This window comes from Pistacia vera, unplaced genomic scaffold (genome assembly GCF_008641045.1).
Source record: "Pistacia vera cultivar Batoury unplaced genomic scaffold, PisVer_v2 Contig225, whole genome shotgun sequence".
Classification (NCBI taxonomy): domain Eukaryota; kingdom Viridiplantae; phylum Streptophyta; class Magnoliopsida; order Sapindales; family Anacardiaceae; genus Pistacia; species Pistacia vera.
The window spans coordinates 1,062,777-1,090,342 of NW_022196030.1; the positions used below are offsets into that span (position 1 = coordinate 1,062,777).

Here is a 27,566-nt window from a genome sequence, read left to right on the forward strand (position 1 = left end):
CAGTGTAACAATTGTCACGTTAATTCTCACCACAACTAAGACACTAAATGATTTTGACTAGATACGAATGATCGTTTTTTATGAACGAATGTTTTTTATAAAAGAACAATCATTCATTCACACGGAATAACCATTTCTTATGAAAGAACAATCATTCCTTCATAAGAAATTATCGTTCCTTATAAATAGAATAGTTATTTCTTATGAATGAACGATTATTCGTTCTTAAGGAATGATTATTTGTGTTTAGTCAAAGTTATTGGTTGATGTGTTAATTATCACGCTAAGATTGTAAGAAAAAAATATTAGGTTAAGTCGTAAGCTTAATATTTTTGTTACCTAAAGTAAAATAAAAGTCATATAGCTCTAATCAAAATATGGGCTGCCCGTTAAGCATGAACCATAACCGGCACCAAGCCTTTTCCTTAGAGCCGAAATGAGACTCGCAAGCTCATATCAGCATGAGGCGAGCTTCGAAATGAGTAAGAAGAGTCACCATAATTCATAATCATAATTCATAGTTCATAGTTCTGAAACCTTATATGTAGGAATCAATTTTATTATCCATTGTCGGAAACAAATAAAGAAAGAAAGATGTTCGTTAAGCCCCAGTTAGAAACCAGTTGTTTTCACATTTTGTGTTCCGCAAAAATCTCGCCACCCAACAATATTGGAGTTTCTGTTTCAGTTCCTTCTCTAGAAACAAGTAAAGAACCCATTAACAAACGCAGAGATAAAAATTTGCATCAAAGTTCCTATGTAGGAGTCAACAAGAAGTTCAACAGAATTCACAAGTATAACCGCTCTGATAAGCCAAATTCTGTGTTCCATGAAACCGACTTGGAAAAACGAAGTTTTGAGCGAAACCCAGTTAGAGAAGAGGGAGAAAACAGAAGGGTTGATGCTAGAATATTAAGTAAAAGAAATATTGGCAGTAGATTTGAAGATGGTAACGCGAATGGTAAAGTGCAGGCCAGATGTTCGATGAAATGGGCCTCTTATGGAGGTTGTATACCGTTAATGTTGCAGGCTTTGGAGACTGTTAAAGATTTGGACGAGGCTTTAAAGCCTTGGGAAGAGAAGATTAGTAGAAAAGAAAGAAGCATTATTTTGAAGGAGCAGTCAAGTTGGGAGAGAGCTTTAGAGATTTTTGAGTGGTTTAAGAGAAAGAAATGTTACGAGATGAATGTGATTCATTATAATATCATGCTCAGGATTTTAGGCAAAGCTCATAAGTGGAGTAATGTTGAGAGTTTGTTGGACGAGATGGATATTAAAGGGATTGGGCTGATTAATTCTACCTATGGTACTTTGATTGATGTTTATAGCAAAGGTGGGCTTAAGAAAGAGGCAGTCCGTTGGCTTGAAAGGATGAATGAACGAGGCATGGAGCCCGATGAGGTGACGATGGGGGCTGTTTTGCAAATGTATAAGAAGGCAGGGGAGTTCAAACAGGCGGAGGAGTTTTTCAAGAAGTGGTCGTCTAGAGAATCCATGAGGGGGGAAGTAACAGCTAAAACAATGATTGGTAGAGTAAAAAATGGATCACAAACACATGGTTGTTTGAGCTCATATACCTATAATACTTTGATTGATACATATGGGAAGGCAGGACAACTTAAAGAGGTGTCTGAAACTTTTGCACAGATGCTCAGAGAAGGGATTGTTCCGAACACTGTGACTTTCAATACTATGATACACATTTATGGCAACAATGACCAGCTAGGAGAAGTGACTTCATTGATGAAGAAGATGGAGGAACTTAAGCGTCCACCTGACACGAGAACATATAATATTCTCATTTTCCTCCATGCTAAACATGATGATATAAACAAGGCCGCTAGCTACTTTACAAAGATGAAGGAGGCTTGCCTTGAACCAGATATTGTGAGCTACCGCACCCTTTTGTATGCCTACTCAATAAGGCATATGGTTTCTGAAGCTGAAGAACTCATAGTGGAGATGGACAGAAAGGATCTTGAGATTGATGAATATACCCAATCTGCTTTGACCCGAATGTATATTGAAGCTGGGATGTTGGAGAAGTCATGGTTGTGGTTTAAAAGGTTTCATCTTGCAGGGAATATGAGCTCTGAGGGCTATTCTGCCAACATTGACGCATATGGGGAGCGAGGGCATATTTTGGAAGCTGAGAGAGCTTTCAGTTGTTGCCAAGAAGGGAAGAAGCTGACTGTTCTTGAGTTTAATGTGATGATAAAGGCATATGGAATGGGAAAGAATTATGATAAAGCGTGCCAGTTATTTGATAGCATGGAGATTCATGATGTAGCTCCTGACAAATGTAGCTATAATTCCCTTATACAAATTTTAGCTGGTGCTGACTTGCCACACATGGCAAAACCCTACCTGAGAAAGATGCAGGAGGCAGGACTTGTCAGTGATTGCATCCCATATTGTGCTGTGATCTCAAGCTTTGTGAAGTTAGGGCAGTTGGAAATGGCGGAGATACTATATAAGGAGATGATTCAATTTAATGTGGAGCCTGATGTTTTTGTCTTTGGTGTATTGATAAATGCTTTTGCAGATGCTGGAAGTGTTAAGGAAGCTATCAGTTATTTTGATGCGATGGGAAGTGCTGGATTGCCTGCAAATGCTGTCATATATAGCTCCTTGATTAAGCTTTATACAAAGTGGGTTTCTGAAGAAGCACAAGAAACTACCAAATGCTTAAATCACTGAAGGTGCATCCTGATATGTACACTTCAAATTGTATGATTGACCTCTACAGTGAGCGGTCTATGGTTACAAGCAAGAGAGCTTTTTGAACTTGAAGAAAACTGGGGATGCCAATGAGTTTACGTTTCAATGATGTTAATCATGTACAAGAGAAATGGTAGGTTTGAAGAGGCCACTCACATTGCTAAACAGATGAAAGAATCGGGACTTATAACTGCTTTATTGAGTTACAATAATGTGCTTGGGTTGTATGCATGGATGGGAGATTAGAGGGGGTGTGGAACTTTTAAGGAAATGGTGAATTCTGGCGTTCAACCTGATGATTATACATTCAAATCACTTGGAGCTGTTCTCATGAAATGTGGAGTTCAAAGCGAGCTGTTAACAAGCTGGAATTACAAGGAAGAAAGATGCTCAGAGTGGTTTACAGGCGTGGATGTCAACACTTTCATGTGTGGCAGGAGTAGATGATGATGAGATGGTGATGGTCCTTAGATTTTCTCTGCAACAAGTTTTTTGAGTATGAATTTCATTTGATGTGAAATTCGTAGTTGGATCAATGATGTTCCAACAATTAGCTGGTATAAAATTTTGATTGAAACGCCTTACAAACGTATGGTAGCAAAGCAATGAGTAATCTGCTCTATGATACTGTATTTAGTAGTTTGCAGATTATGTGTCCATTTGAAACAGTGGACTAGAGACCAAAGAAAGCTGATTGCCAGTTCTAGGCTCCTGTAAGGTTGTAGGATTCAAGCTTTGTCAAGTTATAGTATGCATCATGTAAATCAATTTATATCAACTCCTATCACATAAATAACACAGTATGCTAATTGTGTCCGTTCATTTTGGTTGTAATTTTCTCTTCTCAACAACCTCTGGAATGTGTCTTCGCTCAAGCAGAGACACCAAATACATGCTAGATAAGCAAACAGCGCATTGAACAGTTGCATTCGAAATTATTTCCACTGAACTTTGCTCAAAAAGAATTTTAGCAGTAATTTCCAGGTCCGAGCTAGGAAATAGGCACTTGTAAATAACATCAGATAGAGCACAGTCCCCTAAAGCTGCATAAAATCATTTCCTTCTCAGTTTCGCAGAAGGCAATTGGCTTGCTGAACTCTAGGAAATAGGATGTCAGTACCTTATTGTTCGTAGTTTTATATGACAGCAGCTGGATTGATATCACGTACGGGCTCTGGAAACACTAATCGATCAGGCAGTTCAGGTTGGATTTTTTAGTAAGATGGTCTGGTAAATCAATCGAATAGGTCAATTGGGTAGATGGTGGGAAATTAAAAAGCTCTAAATGGCATTCTTTTTTGTTTGAGTTTAGCATCCCTTGCTTAGTTCCCATATCCCGGTCAAGGCTATCAACCGATTCATTCTTCTTTCCTCCTTTAGCATCGCAATCCATGCGGTGGGAAGGCAGAAAGATTTCGGATTGTGAAAGCTTTCTGAATACAAATTGCAGATGAGCACCTTCATTCTTAAGTTAATCCGGGTTTAAATTAATTTTCTATATGCTTAGGCTGCTCCAACATCAATATTTCCATCTTCTGAAAGCGTCAGTATCTTATACAGTACAATTCTCGTCAAAAGGGACATGATATTGTTTGGTTCTGATTAGCAAGCCGAGAGAATTTCATGTTCAAACATGGAATACTGGTTTATTTCATTATGTAAAGGAACAGAGTTTAGTAATGGATACCACACCTGGTATCTTAGCAGGATTAAGTTTCTAGAATTGAAAACTGAGACTCAGAGCACAGAAGCAAATGATGAACAAAACAATCTGAAGCTTTTATTAAATTACACTAATAATCTAAAATTTTACTGATTTACAATAAACAAAACATAACCCTCAGAGAAGAAGATAATCTAAATCCATGTACAAGATCAGCGCCCTCATAAATCAGTACTCCTAATACCCATCCAATTAACTTAATTCATCATCTCTTCACATAACAATCACATCATTGCTATGCCATGAAAGAACAATATCCTGAAGTCCCACCTGCAAATCGCTCCAATGAACCTCCTCAAACTCCACCACACCGCCGCCACCACCACAGGCATCAACCACCTTCATTTCCACCAACAACATTTGTGGTGCAATTTCCAACACTTCAGCCACCAAAACCATCCTCCCAAGCTTCCCCAACCCTATGACACCGCCACCCTTCCCTCTCTCAACTCTGTAGCCCAACTTCTCGCCAACCTCTTTAACTTTCTCCACCACTCTCTCCGCCTTCTCCACCGTCGTAAACCTCTTCTCCTTCCTCTTCTTCGCCTCAAAAAGCCCAGATAAATCCAAACCAGACGACAGGGATATTATATCAAACGCATTCATTGACACCATGTCACGTTTACTATCTTTGTTATCAAACACTAACTCTGACTCGAACAAACTACTTTCTTGTTCACCCTTCAGCTGCAACGATTTCTTGAACCAAGAAAGATTCATTAACGCTTCAATACTCATTCTTGATTTGGGATTCGGATCAAGGAGCTGATATATAACCGATCTAGCTTGTCTTGAGATCCAAGATGGGAACTGATACTCTTTTCTTTGGATCTTCTTATACATGGTTAATAAATTACTATCATCAAACGGCAAATAACCAGCAAGCAATACATATAATATAACTCCGCAGGACCATGCATCGGCTTTGGCACCATCATAGCCACGCCGACCCATGACTTCAGGAGCCGTGTAAGCCGGGGTACCACAAGCCGTATGCAGCAGCCCGTTCTTCAGCTGCTCCGGTAAAGCCGATAAACCAAAGTCGGAAACTTTCAAGTCACCGTTTTGGTCAAGGAGGAGATTTTGCGGCTTCATATCACGGTGAGCAACCCCGTTTTGGTGGCAGAAATGGAGAGCCGACACAAGCTGCTGAAAGTAGCGGCGGGCGGCGGATTCGGTAAGCCGGCCACGGCGCAAAACCTTGTTGAAAAGCTCGCCACCGGAGGCGTACTCCATCACGAGGTAGATCTTGGTTTTGGTAGCCATGACTTCGTGGATTTTGAGAACATTAGGATGGTGCTGAAGACGGCGCATGGCGGCGACTTCACGGATGATTCGAGACTCCATGTTGGGATCAAGATTCGCATTCTTGCTAATGACTTTAATAGCCACGACGCTGTTGTCGACGATGGAACGCGCCTGGTGGACCTTGGCAAAGCTGCCACGGCCCAGAAGGCGTCCCAGTTGGTATCTGTTGAGGAGTGCTGGCGTGGTGGTGGTTGGGGTGGTTTTGGGCAGTGATTGTGGAGGCGGCGGGGGGCTGGGGCTGGGGCAGGTGTAGGGTTGAGCCCCGGGTGCCATGGCTCGTGTTGGTTACCCCGAGAGAGGGTGTAACCAGAGTTAAAGAGACGACACGAGATTAAGAGTTTGAGAAGTCATGGAGTTTGGCTTTATAAGTGGAGTTGGGGAAAACTGTGAGCAGCTTTTCTCGGCCTCTAGTTGTGTTCTGCCTGTCATTGTTCCAAACTAGGACTTCGTTTCTTTACCTTTTTGCCCTTCTCTACTCCTTTCTCTTGGCTCCCTCTCTTCTTCTCGTCAATTCCCTTTTTGATTTTAATACCTTTTAATTTTTTCAAAAAATAAAATAAAATAATAAATCATTAAGAGAATTTAAATGAGGTATTGTGGTTAAAATAATTAAATAAACACCATTAATGGGTTTTAAATATTGATAAGATTTAATTTCTTGGAAATATTTTAATTATATGATTGTTTTTACTAGTATGGTTCTTTCATTTGTAGAGTTATTAAAATTTTAAAATTAATTGTGATTATTGGACAACTATTCTGGCTTAATTAAAAATTATTTTAGAAATATTTTTTTTTAACATTGACTTTCCAAGTAGAATTAAACAATTAGAAAGCAACTAATTTGATTAAAAAAAATACCATTGAGTGACCGAACGGTTAACTAAAACTCTTGGGTATATTATTCAAGAAATTTTAAGTTTGACCCACTTGGACTGTTAATATGAGTGTTCACTAAGGAGATTTATCCGATTGTCAGGTTCTGAGAGATTAATTGAGATGCTTGTAATTTGGTTTAATAACGAAAAAAATATAAAAAAATTGATGAAAAACATGAATCTTAAATACAAAAACATGATAATTAAAGTATAACGTTGTTAACTCCTGCCCTAAGCAAAATACAATCAATATGGCCAACTGATAACTACTACGTACCCACAACGAAGGTTTAAAATTCAAAGTTAAAAAAAAAAATATAATTAATTATGCACAAATATGTCAAAAACATTAATATGAACGTACTGAATGGGGAATTTACAAATAGACGGTGGAGGAGAGGAGACAGATATTTTGTCAACATCTTTAGAATAGAATTAAAAGCAGCACTATGGAGGCCAGATTAAATTGATAATATTATAATATTATTTTTTAATTGAATAACGTCAAATATCAACTTGCAGCAGAAAGACATGAATAAGATATGGAAAACCTGTATCGTGATTATTATTTCTAGCTGGTGAAAACTACTGCCACTAACCATTAAGATTATAATGCCAATATATTTAAACCTTATTAATTGATTAAATGGTCGAAAGAGAAGTTAACGAATCTCGTTTATCACTTTTCCAGTTTTTTCTTCTACTTTCGTTGAAACTTCTAAAATAAACAAGTAGAATATGCAAAGCACCTAATCATCATCATTTTCTTCATCAACTATTTACTGGCTGTCATCAACTCAACTCAACAATTCAGTCAAAAAGGTTCCGGGCCTTTATATTCTGTGTATCTGAATAAGTTTATGTATGTTTTAACTAATATTTAAGGTTATTAAATATTTTATAAGTCGAATGTTAAGTGATCTTACAATAATTTAAACCTAAAAAATTAATAAAGAAAATAAACTTTTTTTATCACCAGATCAATTCTTTGGGGTTTAGGTTGTGGGCCCTTGATAAATAGAACCCACGGTTATAATTTTTAATTACCCAACTAATTAATTATTTTAATTAGTAAAATAAATGTTGTTAATTACTTCCAACAACCCAATTCGAAATTTCCCGAGAACTTTCACTCACGGGTGGTTGGTTTGCAGCTTGCAAATTGCGTTAGTAAAACACAGCTTGCAAATTGCATGTTCTTTCATGGTCAAAGTCAAACTTCACGAGCCAACACAACATAGTCCAAAGGAAGAAAGGAAAAAAAATCTCTCTCAACCCCAAAGGTTAGTCCGACGGTTAAGAAGGTTGGCTCATTTTATTAATTTTTTGAATTTAAATCTTGGGGTCACCAATCACAAATCTAATTTGTGGCTTACTTAGAATATAAGATTTATAAGATATTCAATAAGTCTTGGAGATTGAGGTGTGTATAAATTAACCCGAATATCTTAGTGATAAAAAAAAAAAAAAAAAATCTCTCCCAAGTCTCTTAAAAGACATGAAGGACATTTAAGTGATTTCCATAGACATACCCTGTTACCCAGACACCCCGGTGATAAGGAAAAAAACATCTCTCAAGTCTCACTTAAACGACATGAAGGACATTTAAGTAATTTGGATAGAAATACCCTGTTACGGCCTACGGGGGTTTGGCCCCTTGATTTATTGAGCGGGTGAGAGCGAGAGGACGTGACTCGTGAGTGGTGACCTACAATGTCGCATGTCCCATCCCAGCATAAGGTTGTTGCAATGCAGCATCAAAACCAGGGTGAGGTGAACGGTTGTCGAAGTGCCACGTGAGCAAGTGACCTATGTGGGGCCCTCAGAAACCAGAAATTATAACTGTGCAAGAAATCGCGTCACGCGCGTGCTCAATTACGTGCTTTAAAAAAAATTGAAAATTAATTGAGCAGGTAAGAGACTATAGTTGACTGACGGAGAGAAATGGGAAAAATAAAGTATATGCTAAAAAAATAAAGTATATGCTAAATAAAAGGATACCATAATAATAATTAATAAAGTCCAAAGATTCAGTTCGTTTGCCGTCTACCACTCAAACTCACTATCGTACATTTGTTTTGTAGCATATGTTAAACATGGGTTTGGCACCTTTGTCTACTGAAAAAATTACAATTTCATCCCTGATTGAGTAATTGTTTGGCCTAAACTGTTGGTCCCTGTTATTACCAAACTTCAATTCAGGAACCAAAACGTTACTCAAGTTAGTCAGACAGAACCTTATGCTAATGTTATTTAACAATAAATATAATATTAGACTGTTTTGTTTTTCAGGGATCTTTTCCCTGTTTCTTGTTTTCTTTATATTTCTTTTCTTCACTTTTATTTTTATTTCAAATAAATAAAAGAAAAAGAAAAAAAGGGTACGGCAGCGTTTTGTAGGCAAATAAAGCCAAAGCTAAACATCGCTTTTCATGAGAAAGAGCAGTGCGATTGGTGGGAGGCTCCTGCTCATCAGCTTTTGCAATACTCAAGAATCCTCCATAGTCACATCCTTTATAGTAATATAATTATAATGTCTCATAATTGGTGTCCCATTGCCTTTTAATTCTAAAATATTTATCGGGGTGTCTTTACCCATTTGTGGAGGGCCCATTTCAGCCACTTACTCGAGTGTTTTTGGATTTTCAAATAAAAATATTATATTAAAAGATATTTACCTCCAATAACGACACAACCCAGTGCTTGTACTTTTATTTTTTATTTTTTATTTTTTTGTCTTGAAGATTTTGTATATATTTGAGGTAACAGGGTAAGTCAATGGAGTTAAAAAGAGAAATTCTATGAGGGCAATTGTGGCACTATTGCAAATTAACTTAATCATGTTTGAATTAAGAATATTGATTCAATTATTGTCGATCAAAATGTCTGGATCCCACATTGATCACAAATATTTTTTCTAAAAAGCTTTTTGTGTATTTAGTAAGACCTTTCATCTGTGACTTTGTCAATGTTGTAGGGCTGATATGGTTGAATAAAACTTTCGAATTTGGACCTACTTGATAGTTATTATGCTTTCTGAATTTCAAGGTTTTCTCCATTTAGATTTTTCCTCTTATGTCCGTTCCCTCTTAAATTTCTTAGCTCAATGTTCACCTAAATGGAAAATCATGATAATGGTACAACTAATAATTACAAAAATTATTGTTTTGACTTATTATTTTATCATTCTTTTAGTAGTACAATTAGGATTTCAATTTATTATGACTATATGAAGGTTATTCTTATATAGAGTATCACTATAGAGAGATTATACTGTATTAGGATTTCAATTTATTATTTTAGTAATATTTGAATTTCTTATTTGTTTGTACTAATGTAGGAATATTATTTGAAATCATAAAAGAAAAGTGTCCTTGATGGAATTGTAAATACAGTTGCTGCATGGTCAGTTGATGTGAAGCCACAGACAATTCTAGTTCTTTTAAATACCGCAAAATTAAAATACTTGATGTCAATGAATTATAGCTGTTTCTATAGATAAATTCTTTATAATAAATAATTTGAATCATATAAAAAGTCATTTAGAGATGATTTTATATCTTACTCTCTAAACTATGTATTATGTCAATCATCTTGAGTAGATTCTTTTTTATATATATATATTTTTGGAAAAAGATTTACAATTAGAGGTAAAGGGATGATTGCTGTTCACTAGAGGCCAATCAGCTAGCGTGTGGCAAAGGGAAGAAGAAGAAGATATGTGGTTGGAAGTATTAGTTAGTTTTGGCGTAGTGAAAGGAGCTTAATTATATGATTAAGCAAGTGGGTATTAATTTTTATATTTGTATATTATTCAAGCAAGCATAGGTATTGTCACAACAGTTAGAATTATCAACTATTGGATGGCATTATCCATGTGGTCCAACGACAAGACAACATCTATTGACATTGTGCCTTGTTCAACCACTAAAAATTGAGGATTAGATTTTGCCAACAAATTAGAAAATATTAATTATGAAGCCAACAAATTTCTAAAAGTATAACTATGTGCAACAAACAAGACACACATTATTTACATCAATTAAAGTTGAACTGACGACCATCAGAAAGCAACTTCTCAACTTTGAATATCTCTCTCTATCTATGGCCTTCACCACAACCCTAATCCCCAATCTTAACCAAGAAAGTTAGGCTCTGTTTGGTTCACAATTTTGTTTTTTTGAGAAAAGTTAAAAAAAAGTTGAATTGGCGGGTATTACGATGTAGGATTTACAAATTGATAAAATCCCTCCTATGTTTGTTTTTTATAAAACACCCCTTAAATAAATATAAAAGTTAACAAAAACACCCTCAATCCACCCTCAAATACGGACAGTCGGCCACCACCGCCGGAGGGTGGCCGGAGTCGCCGTAACAAAAACATAAAAATATTTAGGGGTATTTAATTGAATTAACAAATTTAGGGGTTTAAAAAATGTTGAATAAAGTTGAATAATATTGTGAGTTTTTTGGTATTTTACTGTTTAACTTTTTTGGGAATACTAAAAGTAGTATTCCCAAATCCAACCAAACGAAGCCTTAGATATTTTAGGAAATGGTGAGATTGGCTTAATCAAGATTGTCTAGTTTCTATTTTGAGGCTTTGACCCAATAATTCAATCAATATAACTGGCTCTTTCTTTGCATGAGATGATACAACACTTGCTTTAAGGCCACTCATCCATAATTACTAAGCCCTTGTTTTTATCTATTCCGAATTATTATTTTATTCAAACTCAAGTAAGTTTTTTTTTTGTCTAAAATAAAAAGAGGGCGAGACTTGTTTTTAGATATCCAACTCTATTAAACAAAAAACATTTTTCTTTCTCTCCTTCTAATATGAAAATTATCCACCCAAGACCACCATCGCCTGCCAGTCGACTCGATCGGAACGGTGCACGACCAATCAGATTTGGTCAGTCATGCATCGATTTGCTGTTAACAATAGTCGATATATGGTCGTAGATCTAGCCAGAAACAATCATATTGGCGTACGATCGGCCAGATCCAACCGATCGTGCACCGTTTCGGTGATTGTTGGTTGCTGTCCGATAGCCACTGTCCTCTTAGGTGGTTGGGGTGCTTAGTTAATTTTAATATTTTATTGACCAAATTAATAAATTTAGATGGTTAAAAAATAATTTGAATATTTTTAGAAAATATATGTGCCTTCAAACTCACTAATGCCTGAAATTATCTTTTGCCTCAACCACTTTGTCCCAATGACAATGAGACGAACAACACCATCTTTCTCATCTTTGAATGTTTGTCATTCAAAAACACTGCACATACTTGTAGTCAGGCATTTGAGAGATACATATTTTCGATTGGTCCACACCTCAAGTAACCTCCATGTTTCAGAACCTTGTGCACAATGCCATGCAAATCTCTCCCTATAAATTTTGAAGGAGATGCATTGATACAAACAAAACCAAGACCTACCCGGTGTTCTGTCTAACTCTTCCCTGCCCATGCTCTCCAATGTCGTCACTGCAAGATAGTACCAGGTCTTTTGTGGCCTTTTTGCAAGAAAATCTTCCAATAGACTTTTGGAGCATCAGTCCCTTTGCGTACAGATTTTCAGCTGGGATCACAACATTCCATTGCAATTTGACTTTGAGAAACATTTTGCTCCACCAAAAATCAACTATAACCTAATCATGCTACTGAAATTTTCATAGAAACTGTTCCAAATAGGCTATATATAAAAATAAGATTTTTTCTTCTGAGTTTGATGATGGGTGGGTGGGGTATATCATCAAACAAATATGATCAAATCTCTTGAAATAGGGATATCAAAGGATCAGGAAAGGGCGTTCAAAACCATCTCAAGAGACAACAGCTTCCACACTCCCCTCTCATGTTGAGAAAAAACAAAAAAAAATGCCAGAAGCAACCATTTGTTTCACTATTTTTACACTATCATATTCCATTTCCTATCTAAAAAAACCAAAAATACATATGTTTTTATTCTCAAAATCCAATCATATTTCATTCACTCAAAACATTAACAATTATATTTCTAGTAAAAATAACTCAACTCAAACTTTATTTTATTTTAAAAAAAAAAACTATTATCAAAACCATCGGAATAGTTCAGAAATATTATGCCGAAAAGCCATTATGGCATCCCACCACAGACATTGAAAACTTCTCAAGGTCAAAAGAAGGATCATCTTCATCCACAACTAGAATCTAACACACAAATTAGTACTTATAAAACCGTAATTCCACCAAAAACAATAACCTGTACAAATTCCACATTCTACATTGTCATCTTGTACCCGATAAACCCATTCTCAAAAAATTAAAAATCTTTAAACTAACCCAGAAAGACCCTAATCAAAACCACAAACCCCAGAAGAAAGAAACTCAGCTTCATTTTTTAGTGACTAAACTCTAGCAAAATCAACGTACTACCCGGAAATGAAATGACTTTTCAAATGCTAATTGTCCAAAAGAAACCGTCGAAAACACCCCATTTCAGTCCATAATCAAAAGACTTAATAATTAAAATCACAAGACAACAATTAGAATAATAGAAAAATAAAGAAGGTAATCTTTTGTTGTCAAAACCTCACTCTATAGAAAGAATGGTGAATCCTTGTCGTTTCAGCTTCAACTCTCTCTAGGTTGGTGGGACTTCTCAGTTCTCACTGAGTGACTTTTGAAGTGATGATCTGACTCGCGACTCCCCGGGCTTTCTTGTGCTTGTGTGGGCTCTTATTGTTAACGAATCCTAATTTGGGCTATAAACCCATTGCTGATAGAGCGACGCCCGGCTCGATCCAGCCCACCGCCATACACATTCCCAAATTTCCATCTCTTGCTGTCACTTGTCAGCAGTCAGCTGCAGCAATAAAACGGTTGCAACTAACTTAATAGATTTCTTTTTTTCGGTTTCTAGAAAAATTTGCATCTTTCAATTTTCTCGAGAAAAAAAAAATTAAAGGATTAAAATGTCATCTCTGGGAACATCGAAAGGGATTTTGGAGATCGCTAAGTTCGGTCTGTACGTCAGCGTTCCAATCTTTCTTATGTACACTTTCGCCAACAACACCAAGAATATCCAGAAAGTTATGGGCAATGTAACTCTCTCTCTTTATCTATCTTTCTGTACGTGAATTTAAGAAAGTTCATTCATCATGGTTTTGATCAATTATAATTATTTGAAATATAAAGCTCTGACTAGCTATCTGAGTTTGTAAAATTTTTCATCTGTTTAATGTTCGATATTAAATGGGTGTTGTTATATTCTTTGTCGAGTAGGGGTTTTAGAATGTTGTAAAATGAGGTACAAGCAAGCCCAGAAAAGTAACTTTATAATCAAATGCGGCTTAAATGTTGATGATGTTGAAATCTGCCGTTTGATGATGCGAGGAAAATGTTTGATAAAATGCTCCTGAGAGAGTTGGTTTTATGGAGTTTGATTATTATGGACTGTGTTGATGAAGGGTTGAAGATGTTTGGTTTGATTTGTTCTTGAGGGTGTTAAATTGGATTTTGCGATAATGCTTTTCTGGCAGAGGGTTGTGGTGAATTATGTTTTCATGACTTATTGAGTTGAAAAATTACTGCAAAGATTTGATTTCTTCGCTTTACATTTCATTGGGAGGGTAATGGTGTTATAGTAATTTTCTCAAAGATCAGGGTATCTTCACTGGAATTTCTGGCTATCATCTAGATGTCACCATATGGCTTTACTTTGAGATGGAAAATAATAGTTTATTCAAATTTTGAACCTCAAAGGGCTTATTACTCCTTTTGTTTAGAAAGACTATCAAATGGTTTTCTTGTCAAGGTGTCCCTACTTTAATATGTGTTGTTTACCATTTTTGTTTTAACCAGAGTGCTAATGGTGAAGAAATTACCATCTAGATGGACACTGCCTTTTGCGTACTAAATGACTTCTTATTTGCTCAACCTGGTGTTTGTTTAAGTTCTTGGTCAAATGTTAAATCATGCATATGAATCACTAAATTAGGTTTTGCTGGTTCACTTCTCCAAATCATTAAACTATGTCTTCCAGAAAGGCATGTTCCTTCCATCAACCTTAACAACTATCTCAGAGTTGTTCTTGTTCATGGCCACATCATTGTGTGAAAATGTTGTTGTTTTTTTTTTTTTTTTTTTTTTTTTAAGTATTCAATTACGGTTTGGGTTGGGATGGCATTGATCTAGTAGGGCGTGTTATCATAAAAAATTCTACCATTTCTCCTATTATCCAAGCAAATTTCTTGATCATATGACTTGTTCTCTTGGCAATAATTGTCAAAATATGATGGTTTACTGAAAAGCTTATCTTATTTAGGATGCTGTCTTTTTTATTCATACTGTGTTGCTATATTAGACAGTAAGTAATCCATTTTAAATTGGTGCTACCAAATTACTTGTTGTTGATGATATGTGATTGAATGCATTGTTGTTTGTTTGCATTGGATGAGCATATCATTAATGCTTCATAAAAGAATATTAGTGTGCAGCATATGATGCGACGGAATCTTAGCATACCACTGCCATGAATATGTTCATATGTTATAGTAGGTTATTCTTAATACAATATTTTTCAGAAGTTTTAGAATCTCCAAAGCATCCAACTTCTTTCTCATGGATGAGGATTTTTCTATGTTTAAAAATTACTTCTGAAGGCCTGGAGACCTGGAGATTTTTTCTGGCATTTACTTTGCTGATCCAGATTTTAGTTTTTTTGTTTTAATTCTAAACCACCTGTGCTTCTTTTGATGTGAAGCGGTCTTACGTAGTCTATCCCCCGGAGGGACCAAGGCCTCCATCACCAGAGGAACTGAGGGAGATGGCTCGAGAACTAGCCCGCAAGAACAACATTCGTTAAATACTCCTTAGTGTTGTAAGTTACCGATGTATTTTTCAGTTGTATTTTCTGGTACTTCTGAAGAATCAATATGTATGTAATATGTGATAAGCATCGTGGATTTTATTTCAGAATTGAAATAAATGTCTTTTCTGGGTAATGATAAGAGTTTTATAATCATTAATCACATGGGAGATGCATACTCTTTTATGGTTAGGATGTCAACTTTAGCAATTAAATTTATGTATGGTTGTCAGAAAAAAGATCTTTGTCAAAATTTTGTCATGCGTTTCTCTTTGTGAAATATCTTGCCTTGTTCGTTGATACTCGGGTAAAAAACCAGCTAAACTACCAGCCATTTGACTCTGCTCTTTAGATTTTGCCTTGTGTTGACTATTTAAAAACCAGCCATTCAGGAAGTTGTTCTTGGAAGTTGGAACTGAAGAACCAGATTTTTGGAGAACTGGCGTATATTGTTCAACTGGAGATATGTGATACACTTTGCACCAGAGTGAACCTGTAATGGTTTAATCAGTGATTGATATCGACATATAAGTTTATGGTCTTGTTTAATGGTTGAGTTGGTCTTTTTAGAATAGAAATCAATATGTTATCTCTTTTTCTTAGTTGTGATTTTGGGTATACCTTATTTTAAGTGCACATAAGGGTCCTAATTGACCCTTGGATCAAGATAGGAATCCTTTGACAAAGATTAGATAAGGTTAAGGCAGTTCAAACTTCAAATCATCAATGATCTACCACAGGACAGGAATGGAATAAACTTATTTTTAAAGAATGCTTTTGTTAAGAACTTACCTGAAAGAATTTTCAAACTCCCTTTATTAGAAAAAAACGGAGAGATATAAAAGAAGAATAATTTTATACTTACAACTGAGTTATACAATCAGATAAAAATCATAGGATATGGTAGTAATTTTACATGAATTTTGTAAAATTTTTGTCTAGTTGTATACCTCAGTTGTAAGCATAGCATTATTCGAAGAAAGAATGTCTTGGACAGGACTTGTCCTTTCATTTTAGCTATTACTCCTGTGGGTCAACATTCAGTCTATACCAAACAAGTGCAAAAAATTGGGTGGTTATATTATTTGGCATTTTTGTTGACAATAGAGGTAGAACAAATGAGCCAGGTTAGACGGGTCAATCCTAACCCAATCAGCATTAAGGAGGGTTCAACCCGCATGCACCCTGTCGGGCGGGCCGAGTTTTTATATGGCGACTCGGTGGGTTGTTTTTTTTTTTTTTTCAACCCGTTAGGTTGACCTTCGGATACCTTTTTTACCCTTGAAATATAACTGTTTTATAGCAGTTGGAGAGGTCTTTTTTATCATTTTCTTTTCCCATTTTTTTTTTTATAAATAGGCCATAAACTCTCATATTTTCTTACATCCCAAATTCTCTCATTTTCTCTAATCTCTATTAAAATCTCTCAATTATTCTCTTTGTTGTAATTTGCTCTCATTTTAAGTTTTTATTAGTTTTTGCAATTTTCAGTTCATATTTCCAAATTCCAATTCTCTTTCTTTAATTTTTTATTTTTTCTCTATCAAATTTTTTATTTATTTATTTATTTTTAACTATAATGGATAGATATTTCCATCCCATCAATTTTGATGATGAAAGAAACTACTATCGTAGTCCCTATGAATTTACTAACATAAATGCAGTAGATTCAAATAGTCTCGCTTTTCGAGTCTCAGAATCCGATACACCTCATAATATTCCCCCGATTCCTCCCCATGTTGCTACAGCTCTCAGTGGTTCTAGAAGTCGTCCTTGTCCAACTTTATCTCAAGCAGAAGCGGGTTCATCAACTGCTGTCGAAACTGATGACAGGCACACATCAGACATTTGGGTGCATTTTGATAAGTTTTACGAGATAGAAAATGGAGTTCGAGTGAAGAAAGCAAGATGTAAGTATTGTAGAAATATTTATAAAGCTGATCAGGTAATGGTACTAGTACTTTAAAAAGGCATGTTAATAAACATATTACTCAATATGGAAATAGAGAAACCAAGTAAACTCAAATAACTAATATGGGTACTACTTGACATTATAATTTGATGTATATAAGGAACAATTAGCTTTATATATTGCTGCAACTGATCAACCTATTAACAATAAATATTTTGAAAGATTTATTAACAATTCATTTTTTTAAGGATTTAAAAGTTATTCTAAAACTGCAACTAGAAATGATTTAATAAAATTGTTTGGGAAAATGAAATTAGAATTAAAAAATAAAATACATAGTTGTCATGTTAGTGTGACTCTAATCGCCGATATTTGGAGTGGTAGAGCTAAACAAGATTATATTTCTGTGACTAGTCATTATTTTGATAACGAATGTAATTTAAATAAATTTTTATTAAGATTTAGATTAATGGATGTGGATCATAGTGGTCAACAAATTTATAATAAAATTGTTGAAGTTTTAGAAGATTATGATGTTATTAATAAAGTGATAAGTTTAACTTTAGATAATGCAAGTGCTAATAGTACAGCTATAGATTTTTTAAAAATTAATTATCATTTTTATAATAATTTAAAGTTTTTTCACCAACGCTGTGCATGTCACATTATTAATTTAATTGTGAAAAGTGGTATAAAAACAATTAAAGATAATATTGATAGAATTATAGATTCTTTAGCTTGGATTACTAGTAGTAATAAAAGAAATGCTCAATTCTAAGATGCTAGTATAAAATCAAATATGTCTCCTAAAATTTTTGCATTAGACATGCTTGTTAGATGGAATAGTACTTATTTAATGCTTGATTCATGTTTACCTTATGCAAATTTAATTAGTTATTTTGTTGCAAATAATAGAAATCCTCATTATTTGGTAGAAAATGATTGGCATATAGCTAAAAAATTTCATTCTTTTCTTAAAATTTTTTACCAATCCACTTTACAACTTTCTGGTGTGTATTATCCTACTAGTCCATTGGTAATACATACAATTATAAAAATTTCAGATTTATTTAGAAAAAAATAGAAACAATGAAATTTTAGGGGACCAATAAAGGTAATGATTTTTTTTTTTAAAAAAAATATTGGAAACCCATTCATTTTCTTTATTGTTTAAGTGCTATATTTGATCCTAGAATTAAAGTAGCAGATTTAGAAAATGGTTTAGACACAATAACTGAAAATTTACAAAACGAAGTATATGTCAATCAACTAGGAGAGGTAAGAGAGTGTCTTGCAGAGGTATATTTGTAATACGAAAACAGGTATGAGAACCAGCAAAAAGTCGAAATACCTAGGGAAGTTGTATCAGAAGAAACAAATGAAGACTTTGACTCCTGGAGTGCACTTAATAGGCCGAAGAGGACACGAACCCGAAACACAACCTCCTTTTCAGAAGCACCAACAACGAATGTACTGTCCTCCATGTAGTCACAGAGTAATGAGCTTCAACAATATTTAGGAACCCCCGAAGTGTTACTAGTAGGGGTGTTCAAAAAAATGCAAAAACCGAACCGAACCGAAAAACCGGTTAATCGAAAAAACGGTTCGGTTACGGTTCAAAAAATTCAAAAAACCGAATATTCGGTTCGGGAGAAATTAGAAACGGTTAACCGAAAACCGGTTTTCTAAACCGGTTTTTCAAATATATATATATTAAATAAATAAGTAATAACCTAAACTAAAATAAATCCCTAATTCACTCAATCTAAAATCCCAACCCAATTTTTTTTTCTTAGTTCCCAATTTATTGTCTAGATTTACAATTTAATTTAGGACAAAATTAAAAAAAAAAAAAAGTTTTATAAAAACAAAAAAAGGGAAAACCGGTTAACCGCTTTTTTTAAAACGGTTAACCGGTTTGGTTTCGGTTCGGGAATTTTCCCGAATCGAAAATCCGGTTCGGTTTAGAAAAGCGGTTAACCGGTTCGGTTAATTGCTTTTGAACACCCCTAGTTACTAGTAGATCCACAACAAAGAGCCAACTTTGATGTCTTAGAATATTGGAAAACCAGAAAATAGGTATGGAAAATAGCAAAGAGTCGAAATACCTAGGAAAGTTGCATCAGAATAAACAATTGAAGACTTCGACTCTTGGAGTGCACTTAATAGGTCGAAGAGGACACGAACCCGAAGCACAACTTCCTCTTCAGAAGCACCAACAACGAATGTACTGTCCTCCATGCAGTCACAGAGTAATGAGCTTCAACAATATTTGGGAACCCCCGAAATGTTACCAGCAGATCCACAACAAAGAGCTAACTTTGATGTCTTAGAATATTGGAAAACCAGAAAATGTATTTTTCCAATATTATCAAGACTTGCCTTGGATGTTTTCGCTGTTTTTGTTTCAACCGTCTCATCTGAATAAACATTTAGTACAAGTGGAAGAATTTTAAATGAAAGGAGGACTAACTTTCACAAAAAAATGATTGAAGTCCTCACATGTTTTCGAGATTGGGAACGGTCGTGCCATGAAGATCAATACGAGGTTGTCGACAATACTTTAATAAAATCATTTCAATTTTGTAATATAGATGATACGGATGAGGGAGGTCCTAGTCAATCCCCAAATTAGTTGTTTTGTAAATTGTAACTTGTAAATTAATTGTCAATTATTGCACTCTTTTTTCCTTACCAAGTTTTTGTCCTATTGGGTTTTTCTTGGTAAGGTTTTTAACGAGACAATAATTATTGTAATTTCTTATTTTATTTTTTGATAAATGAATAAATCTAATTTTTCTTATATTACAATTTTATTGTATTAAAATTGAATTAATATTTGGAATGTTAACCAAAAAAAAAATTAATTTAATTGAATTATTGATAGTTAAATTTAACTAAAAACAATTACACAAAAGAAAAAATTAAAAAAAAAAAATTTGTGGGCTAACCCAACCTGGCCCGCATCGTAACCCACCGAGTTAGGGTTGCGGGCCGAACTGGGCCAGCCTTTTTGGCCAAGAGACGGGCCAAACCCAGCCCCGCCATTGTCGACGGGCTGGGTTAGACCCGACCCGTCAACCCCCATAACCCGCCGCTGGTCGTCAGGCGGTCATTTTCCACCATTAGTTGACAATTGAATAATTTATGGTGCCCATTTTATTTATAACAAACTGATAGAGAAATTTGATTACTTCTCTGATTGGTAAATTGAATGATCGAATGTGTTGCCACAAAGAGCCAATCCGATTACACCAATTACATGATTTATGTACAGAATTGTTTGGACTGATTTTTGCTCTGGCTTCAAATATGAGTTGCATAGTCGCCCACTCGCCTTAAACCTCCCTGCCCATATTACCATTGACCTTTCTGCATTGCCGGCCTCATGAAAGTGACAGACATATTAGTGGTTGAAGCTGTGAACCCTCCCCTTTGAGAACAAAAAAATGGTTGCAGTTCCCTTATAACTCTGCCGGAACCCCATGGACTTGGATTCAACTCTCCCCAATCACAGACCATACAAACTACTTTATGGGACTTTTTTCTTAACTTATTATATGTCGTCTAAAATAAGTAATACACTTAATTAATATTATTATAACCTTAAATTGCCCACCACTAATACCAATGAAACTTCCCTCTGCTTTGTTTGTAAATTAAATCAATAATTACGCGCGAAATCATCTGCCACTAAATTTCCCGGAAAAATCAACTTTTGAAGTCATAAACTTGACTTCAATTGACTCCGGCAATTGCAATTTCTCCGAACATTAAATGCCGTAGCTAATGTAAACTGACTACAATAGCAGTCTTTCTTGTATGAAGAACCAGACCCCTCTATTCTCCCACCCCACGCTTTTACTAAACTTCCTTGAATTCTTCCACATTTCACACTGAAAGAAATGTATGCAAAACGACATCAATGATCAAGTCAAGCAAACTAGTTTTAGTTATCTCCTCTCGTTTCTGGGGATCAAGCTCTTTCAAGAGGTGATATTTTAGTCTATTTAAGTTTGTTGCTTTGCATAAAGTTTAATTCTCTCTAGCTTGATTGGAAATATTGCCCAGGGAATGGAGTTTTGAGTTTTACAAGTAATGTTGTTTTGGCATGTGTTGTCATATTTAGACCTTTTATCTGCAATACTACTTGTAAGCTTAAGGATTTTTCATTTCTTTTTACTTTCCAGTTCTTTTTTCTCGTTATATGATTAGATGCCAAAGATTTGGCTTCGGGAGGCAAATTCATCCCCTGGATATCTTTTCGCATTTTCATTTATTTTTATTCTTAATATTAATACAGTAAAAGTATTGCAAATTTTGGTGGGGTATTGTTTGATTTTTGGTGTTGGTGCACAGATTTGATTTTGATTTTGTCTTTTTCTGTTTGATGGTGCACCAAACCATGAAATGTTAAAAAGGAAATTTAGATATTGGTTTTTCTGTTTGCCAAGCTGAAACTGAATTGTGCTTGAATTATATTTTCAGAACAATAGAATTAGAAACAGGCCCCTGTGAATGTGTATTATGAACGGGGATCTTGCAATTGGGTATATCTACTCTATTCACATTCTTGTGTTAAGTCAGTGATGTGTTAACATTTTTGCCTATTTTTATTTCCAACCGGTCTGCATCTTTATCTTTTACGATTGATCTTTTAAAATTGTTGAAATAGGTATCCAAGCAAGATTCTTTTCAGTCCTTCATCACATAATTGATCTGTCCCCGTTATTCTAATCCTTTGCTTTTTTTTTTTTTTTTAATTTATTTTTTATGCCATATATATCTTTCTTTTCTGTTAAATTCAGCATTCATGTATTTTGGTTTTGCTTTCAGGGTGACACTTCTTCTAGGTCCACTGAAAATTGGTAAAGTCGGGTAAAAGAGTGTAGTTGAGGAAACATTTTGAAGGAACAAAAGTATGAGTTACAGCTCAAATAATTTATTTCAGGCTATAAATCAAAAGTGTTTCCTTTGGTCTCAATAAAAATTTGGCAGTGAAAACTCATAATGGCATTGGAGCTCATACCTATAGGGACTATATTAACTGTTTTAACGAACCAGGTCATTAAAACAGCTCAGGCTGCAAAGAATATTGTAATCGAGAAGGAAAGTTTCAAGGTCCTGTCAAAGCACCTCTTTGACATTGAAAAAGTGTTACAGGAATTGCAACTTAAAAAATTGAATGATTCCCAAGCTGTGAGGCTTGCTCTTAATAGCCTTGAAGCCGATGTTGAGAAGGCAAATAACTTGGTTGAGAAGTACAAGAATAGATCCCTTTTCTACTTACTGGTCAGATGCCGGCACATTGTCAATGAGATACAAGAAGTCACGAGAGATATTGGAAGGTCTTTGGCTTCATTATCCCTTGCGAGTACTGAAGTCCTTACAGAGATATCTGACCAGGTGAATAGGCTACAAAATGAGATGCAAAGAGTGGAATTCGAGGCTTCACAGTCTCAGCTCCAAATTGTTGACAAATTAAACCAGGGTCTTAGAGATCAGAAACTTGATCAGGGTTTTGCAAATGACATGCTTGAGCAGATAGCAAGGGCAGTGGGGGTACCTGTTGAGCCCTCAGAGATAAGCAAGGAGCTAGCAAGCTTCAAAAGGGAAAAAGAAGAAGCAGCCAACCGGAAAGAAAGAGCTGAAGTTCTATTCTTAGAGCAAGTAATTGAGCTTCTCTCTCGGGCTGATGCTGCGAGGGACTATGAAGAAGTAAAAAAGCAGTATTCTCAAAGGCTTCAGGTTATAGAGCGTTATGATGCAAGGGAAGACTATATCCCTCCCCTTAATCCTTTCATTTGTCGTCTATCTGGGACAGTTATGGTTGATCCAGTCAGCCTTTGCACCGGTACTACCTGTGAGAGAGCTGCCATTGAAGTTTGGTTTGACTGCGGAGAAAAAACTGACCCAGAAACGGGTGAGGTTCTTGAAGACACTTCCTTGAGGTCTAACCTACCCTTGAGACAATCAATAGAAGAGTGGAGGGAACTAAATTATTGTCTTAAAATCAGATGCTGCAGGGTAAAATTGCTGTCAGGTTTGGATTCATATGAGGAGGAAGCCCTTAGCCAAATGCAGGATCTTATGAGAGAAAGTTCCATCAACAAGGACTGGATTTCGATAGGAGGGCTTACTGATATTATAATAAGTATCCTGGGGACTTCACACAACAAAGATATAAAAAAGAAGATTTTAATTACCTTAAAAGATCTTGTTGAAGGGCATGCAAGAAATAAGGTATGCTCCTCTGACATTTAGAAGGCTGGTCTTTGTGTGTGTGTGTGTGTGTGTGTGTGTGTGTGTGTGTATGTGTTGGGGGTGGGGAGAGAGGGGGGAATAGTTGAATTTTGCATGCTTTAATTGTCTGTTTACTATGTATTGCTAATTGTTATGAATATGTTCTTTTTAAATGCCTTCAATTCTATAATTCCAGAATGTGCGCAGATTTTGTGAAGTTAATATCTATGGCCCATAATGAGCTAACGTTTGGAAGTTGAAAAAAAAAAGTGCTTGAATTGATAATTTTGTCCTTCCACCTCCATAAGTTTTTCTCTAATTTGTATTATTCTTAAGTCAATTAGTTTTAATTTATGATATTCAGTATGTATTGTACTGATTCTCCTCTTGTATATTATATACCACGTGTGGTGAACCATATTGACTTGGACAGTGGCTAGACATCTAATCTTAAGTTTTGGTCAACGTCAAATCAAATATATCTTTGGCATAGAACCTGCAACCTGCACTTATATATGTTCTTTGCGATTACCAAACTATAAATGTTAATTAGATATTTTTTCTAAGGAAAAGTGGATTCATTTTACAGGAAGCGGTGATTGAATATCAGGGATGGGATCACATTGTTTGCTGCTTAGGGCGCGACTCCAGTATCTCAAGGGCTGCAGTTGAATTGCTGTACGAGTTATTGCAAGACAGATCTGGGTGGAGCGTGTCTGCTTGCAGGAAACTCTCTCAACAATGCAGTGGCATTCTTTTCCTAGTTACTTTGTTAAAGGGCCCAGTAAGGGAATCAGCAGAATATGCAGAAAAGATCTTGCAGAAGCTTTTTGATCTTGATGAAGAGAATATTTCTCGTGCTGCAAAGTCAGGCTGGTATAACCCGCTAATTGATCGCATCATTCAAGGTTTTGAAAACTCTTTCCTTTGTACCTTTGCCATCGTAAATTATCTATTCATTTAATTCTGTTTATAAATATTGAAATGCCATCTGTTGTTTGAAAGCAAAACAGAAAGCTGTCTTCAGGCCAATTTCTAATATTCCTACTCTTTTAAAAATCTCATCACCCCTTTCATGAGAATCTGAAGGGCAGCAAATAAATCAAGAAAGGAACTGAAAACATAACATTCTTAAAAGCCTTAAAAGAGGAAACATTTCATGTTTCCTGTGGAATCTGAAGATTCCATGGTCTAAAAATGGAACTGTCAGTAGTAATGATTTTATATTATACAAAATTAATATATTTATTTGAAGGAGTTGTTAAGAATTTGTATAAAGACTCAATTCTAGTATACGAAACATAATATGGTGATTTGATATATCTATATATATGTATAAGAGGGTTATTTTATTGTGTCAGATATCTCAATAAATCCTTAATCTATCATTAATTCTGTATGCAGTATAAGATTATTGTTTTGACTGGTTGTTCCATTCCGTGATTTTTATGTTGAGTGAAATTCTGCATGGATGACTATAACCCTTAAATTGAATATGTAGTATTGTAGATTGATCATTCTGAATATTTTCAGGGCCAGAGTCTTCAAGGATATTGATGGTCACTGGACTAGTCAATATGGAACTGGTTGATTCAAATTTAGAACTCCTTGGAAAGGAAGGGATTATACCTCCTTTGCTTGAAATGGTGAAGTGTGGCAGTTTACAATCACGAGAGCCATCCTTATCTGTCTTGGTTAAATTATCGGGTTGCCAAGCCAATAAAGAACTTTTTGCTGCTACTGGTGGGATTCCACTAGTTTTGCAACTAATGTTCTCTTCCCATGTGCACAAGGTTATTATTGTTAAGTGTTCTGAAATCCTTGAGAAACTTTCTTCTGATAATGATGGAATCAAATTCCTTGTGGATGAAAAAGGGGACCAACTTGACTTAGAATGGATCATCACCAATTTGTTAGCTTTGCAACAGAATTCCAATTCTTCCCACAATGTTAGAAAGCCTGCTTTGCGTGCACTTTTTAGAATTTGCAAGTCTGAAGCTGAGTTGGTGAAGACTGCAGTTCTCAAAGCCGATGGTGTATCACTAGTCCTTCCTCTGCTCGATGACTCTGACCCAGAGATTCGTGAAACAGCCATTAATCTTCTTTTCCTCTTTTCTCATCATGAACCACAAGGAGTTGTGGAGTATCTACTTAAGCCAAAAAGGTTGGAAGCTTTAGTAACATTTCTTGAGAATGATGAAAAGAGTGATGTGCAGATGGCTGCAGCTGGTTTATTAGCAAACCTTCCAAAATCTGAACTACCTCTAACCATGAAACTAATTGAACTGGAAGGACTTGATGCAATCATAAAAATTTTAAGATCAGGGACAATGGAAGCAAAAGAAAATGCTCTAAGTGCACTCTTTAGGTTCACTGATCCCTCAAATCTTGAGTCACAGCAGATTGTGGTTGAGCAAGGAGTATACCCTTTGCTAGTTAACCTTCTAAGGGTTGGTTCACTGACAGCAAAGGCAAGAGCAGCAGCTCTAATTGGTACTCTTTCCACAAGCACTCCGAAGCTCACTGTTGTGACAAAATCAAGAAGCTGCTGGTGTTTTTGGCCCTCCCGTGTCCATCTATGCCCAGCTCATGGAGGTATATGCAGTGAGAACACTACATTTTGTCTCCTGCAGACAAATGCTTTGCCAGATTTGGTAAAACTCTTACATGGAAAGGTTCATGCCACAGCTTATGAAGCAATTCAGACACTCTCCACTCTTGTTCCGGAAGGCAGTCCTCAAAAAGGAGTCAATGCCTTGCATGAAGCTGATGCCATAAAACCTACATTGGAGATTTTGACCTGGGGAACTGATTCTCTTAAAGAAGAGGCTTTGGGACTCTTGGAAAAGGTTTTTATGTCTAGGGATATGGTTGAAATCTATGGATTAACAGCTAGATTACTTCTAGTTGGTCTGACAGGCAGGAACATTCATGACGATGGTTGTCTTGGGAGGAAGGCTACAAGGATCTTGTCGCTTATTGAACGATATTCAAGATCATCAACGTCTCTTCTTCCAGGACTGTTTGGGTAAATAAATGAATTATCAGGTTCAAATATACTGATACAGTTAAATTATAATATGATTGCAGTGTGCTTAGTACAAAACAATATATTTTCCATTCTCTGTTCCTATGAACTCATGCCAGTGAATCTAATCAAATGTCAATAAAAAAAAAAAGGGAAGAAACAACAGCCAGATGTATACATAGTTATTGTTCTCATGATTTGTGTTTAACTCAAAGTCAGACACAGAGAGCTGTGTTGCCATCTAGATGTGTGCGAGTTTTCTCCATTTGACATGGATTATTCATGCGCCTGTTCTTCAACGGCGCAAATGCCTTAGGATTTTGTCCTTCCCATATCGTGGAAACTTGTCATTTTCATGATTGAAGCTGGAAATCATTTGTTGAACAAACGTTTTCCAATTTTTATCCAGAATGTAAGTGGGGTTTCAATCTATGTGTACCTTGCAACTAGGGACCAATGTTTCTGTATAGCTTGAACCAAGTGCAAATCTGTTACTATTCATATATAATCTCATCAATCAATATCTTTCTAACATAACAATCACTTGATTCAATCTCCACAAACATTACCATAAACCAACAGATTTTTTCCCAAAATTCTAATCTTTACAATAGAAATAAAGTTCAATCTGCAGAAAAGAAACTGTATGATACGGCAAGCAAATGTATAATCTTTTTGAAATTTGACAAAACTAATAAAACAAAGGAGGAGTTTGAAGTTGGAATTGCTTGAGGTGCAATCTAATTATGTTAGTCAAAGGACTTGTTAGCAGAAAAGAGAGAAATTTGTCAAATAGTTGAAGTTCGTTCTGTACAAAACATAGTAGTAACCTCTGCCCTTGTGGTCAGAAGACAAAATCTTTAGCCATTGGGGTTAGCTATACTCAGAGGTCTTGTGTT

At 35.6% G+C, this 27,566-nt stretch overlaps 4 protein-coding genes across 5 annotated transcripts; 3 read left to right on the forward strand and 1 right to left on the reverse strand.

Annotated features, from left to right (window-relative positions):
• The first annotated feature begins 594 nt into the window (after nucleotides 1–594).
• LOC116130777 (pentatricopeptide repeat-containing protein At3g23020-like) lies at nucleotides 595–3,217 on the forward strand. Its single transcript, XM_031416472.1, is given in 6 exon segments — nucleotides 595–2,677; nucleotides 2,680–2,763; nucleotides 2,766–2,822; nucleotides 2,825–3,061; nucleotides 3,064–3,090; nucleotides 3,093–3,217. Coding segments are annotated over 6 exon segments (2,613 nt in total).
• Nucleotides 3,218–4,479: 1,262 nt separating this feature from the next.
• On the reverse strand, nucleotides 4,480–6,141 carry LOC116130835 (CBL-interacting serine/threonine-protein kinase 7-like). Its single transcript, XM_031416521.1, has one exon. It carries the CDS (start codon nucleotides 6,023–6,025, stop codon nucleotides 4,658–4,660), a length of 1,368 nt encoding a protein of 455 aa, XP_031272381.1. The 5' UTR covers nucleotides 6,026–6,141; the 3' UTR covers nucleotides 4,480–4,657.
• Nucleotides 6,142–13,500: 7,359 nt separating this feature from the next.
• On the forward strand, nucleotides 13,501–15,620 carry LOC116130870. The gene is made up of 2 exons (XM_031416566.1): nucleotides 13,501–13,718; nucleotides 15,380–15,620. Exons 1-2 carry the CDS (start codon nucleotides 13,590–13,592, stop codon nucleotides 15,479–15,481), a joined length of 231 nt encoding a protein of 76 aa, XP_031272426.1. The 5' UTR covers nucleotides 13,501–13,589; the 3' UTR covers nucleotides 15,482–15,620.
• A 5,853-nt stretch (nucleotides 15,621–21,473) lies between these two features.
• On the forward strand, nucleotides 21,474–27,218 carry LOC116130820 (U-box domain-containing protein 43-like). Of its 2 annotated transcripts, none has more exons than XM_031416498.1 (4): nucleotides 21,474–21,491; nucleotides 22,233–23,639; nucleotides 24,229–24,547; nucleotides 25,173–27,218. In XM_031416498.1, the coding sequence occupies exons 2-4, from the start codon at nucleotides 22,407–22,409 to the stop codon at nucleotides 26,669–26,671; spliced, it is 3,051 nt and encodes a 1,016-aa protein (XP_031272358.1). In that variant the 5' UTR covers nucleotides 21,474–21,491; nucleotides 22,233–22,406; the 3' UTR covers nucleotides 26,672–27,218. The 2 variants fall into 2 exon arrangements, with proteins under 2 accessions (XP_031272358.1, XP_031272359.1); XM_031416499.1 differs by lacking the exon at nucleotides 21,474–21,491 and adding an exon at nucleotides 21,535–21,548.
• The last annotated feature ends 348 nt before the right edge of the window (nucleotides 27,219–27,566 follow it).

What these genes read in the sequence shown, in the direction of transcription:
- LOC116130835 (XM_031416521.1), bottom strand. Translation starts at nt 6,025, where the DNA reads ATGGCACCCGGGGCTCAACCCTACACCTGCCCCAGCCCCAGCCCCCCG.
- LOC116130870 (XM_031416566.1), top strand. Translation starts at nt 13,590, where the DNA reads ATGTCATCTCTGGGAACATCGAAAGGGATTTTGGAGATCGCTAAGTTC. An exon ending in TCCAGAAAGTTATGGGCAAT is followed by an intron (nt 13,719 to 15,379) that starts GTAACTCTCTCT and finishes TTTGATGTGAAG; the next exon opens with CGGTCTTACGTAGTCTATCC.
- LOC116130820 (XM_031416498.1), top strand. Translation starts at nt 22,407, where the DNA reads ATGGCATTGGAGCTCATACCTATAGGGACTATATTAACTGTTTTAACG. An exon ending in AAGGGCATGCAAGAAATAAG is followed by an intron (nt 23,640 to 24,228) that starts GTATGCTCCTCT and finishes TTCATTTTACAG; the next exon opens with GAAGCGGTGATTGAATATCA. An exon ending in AATTGATCGCATCATTCAAG is followed by an intron (nt 24,548 to 25,172) that starts GTTTTGAAAACT and finishes GAATATTTTCAG; the next exon opens with GGCCAGAGTCTTCAAGGATA.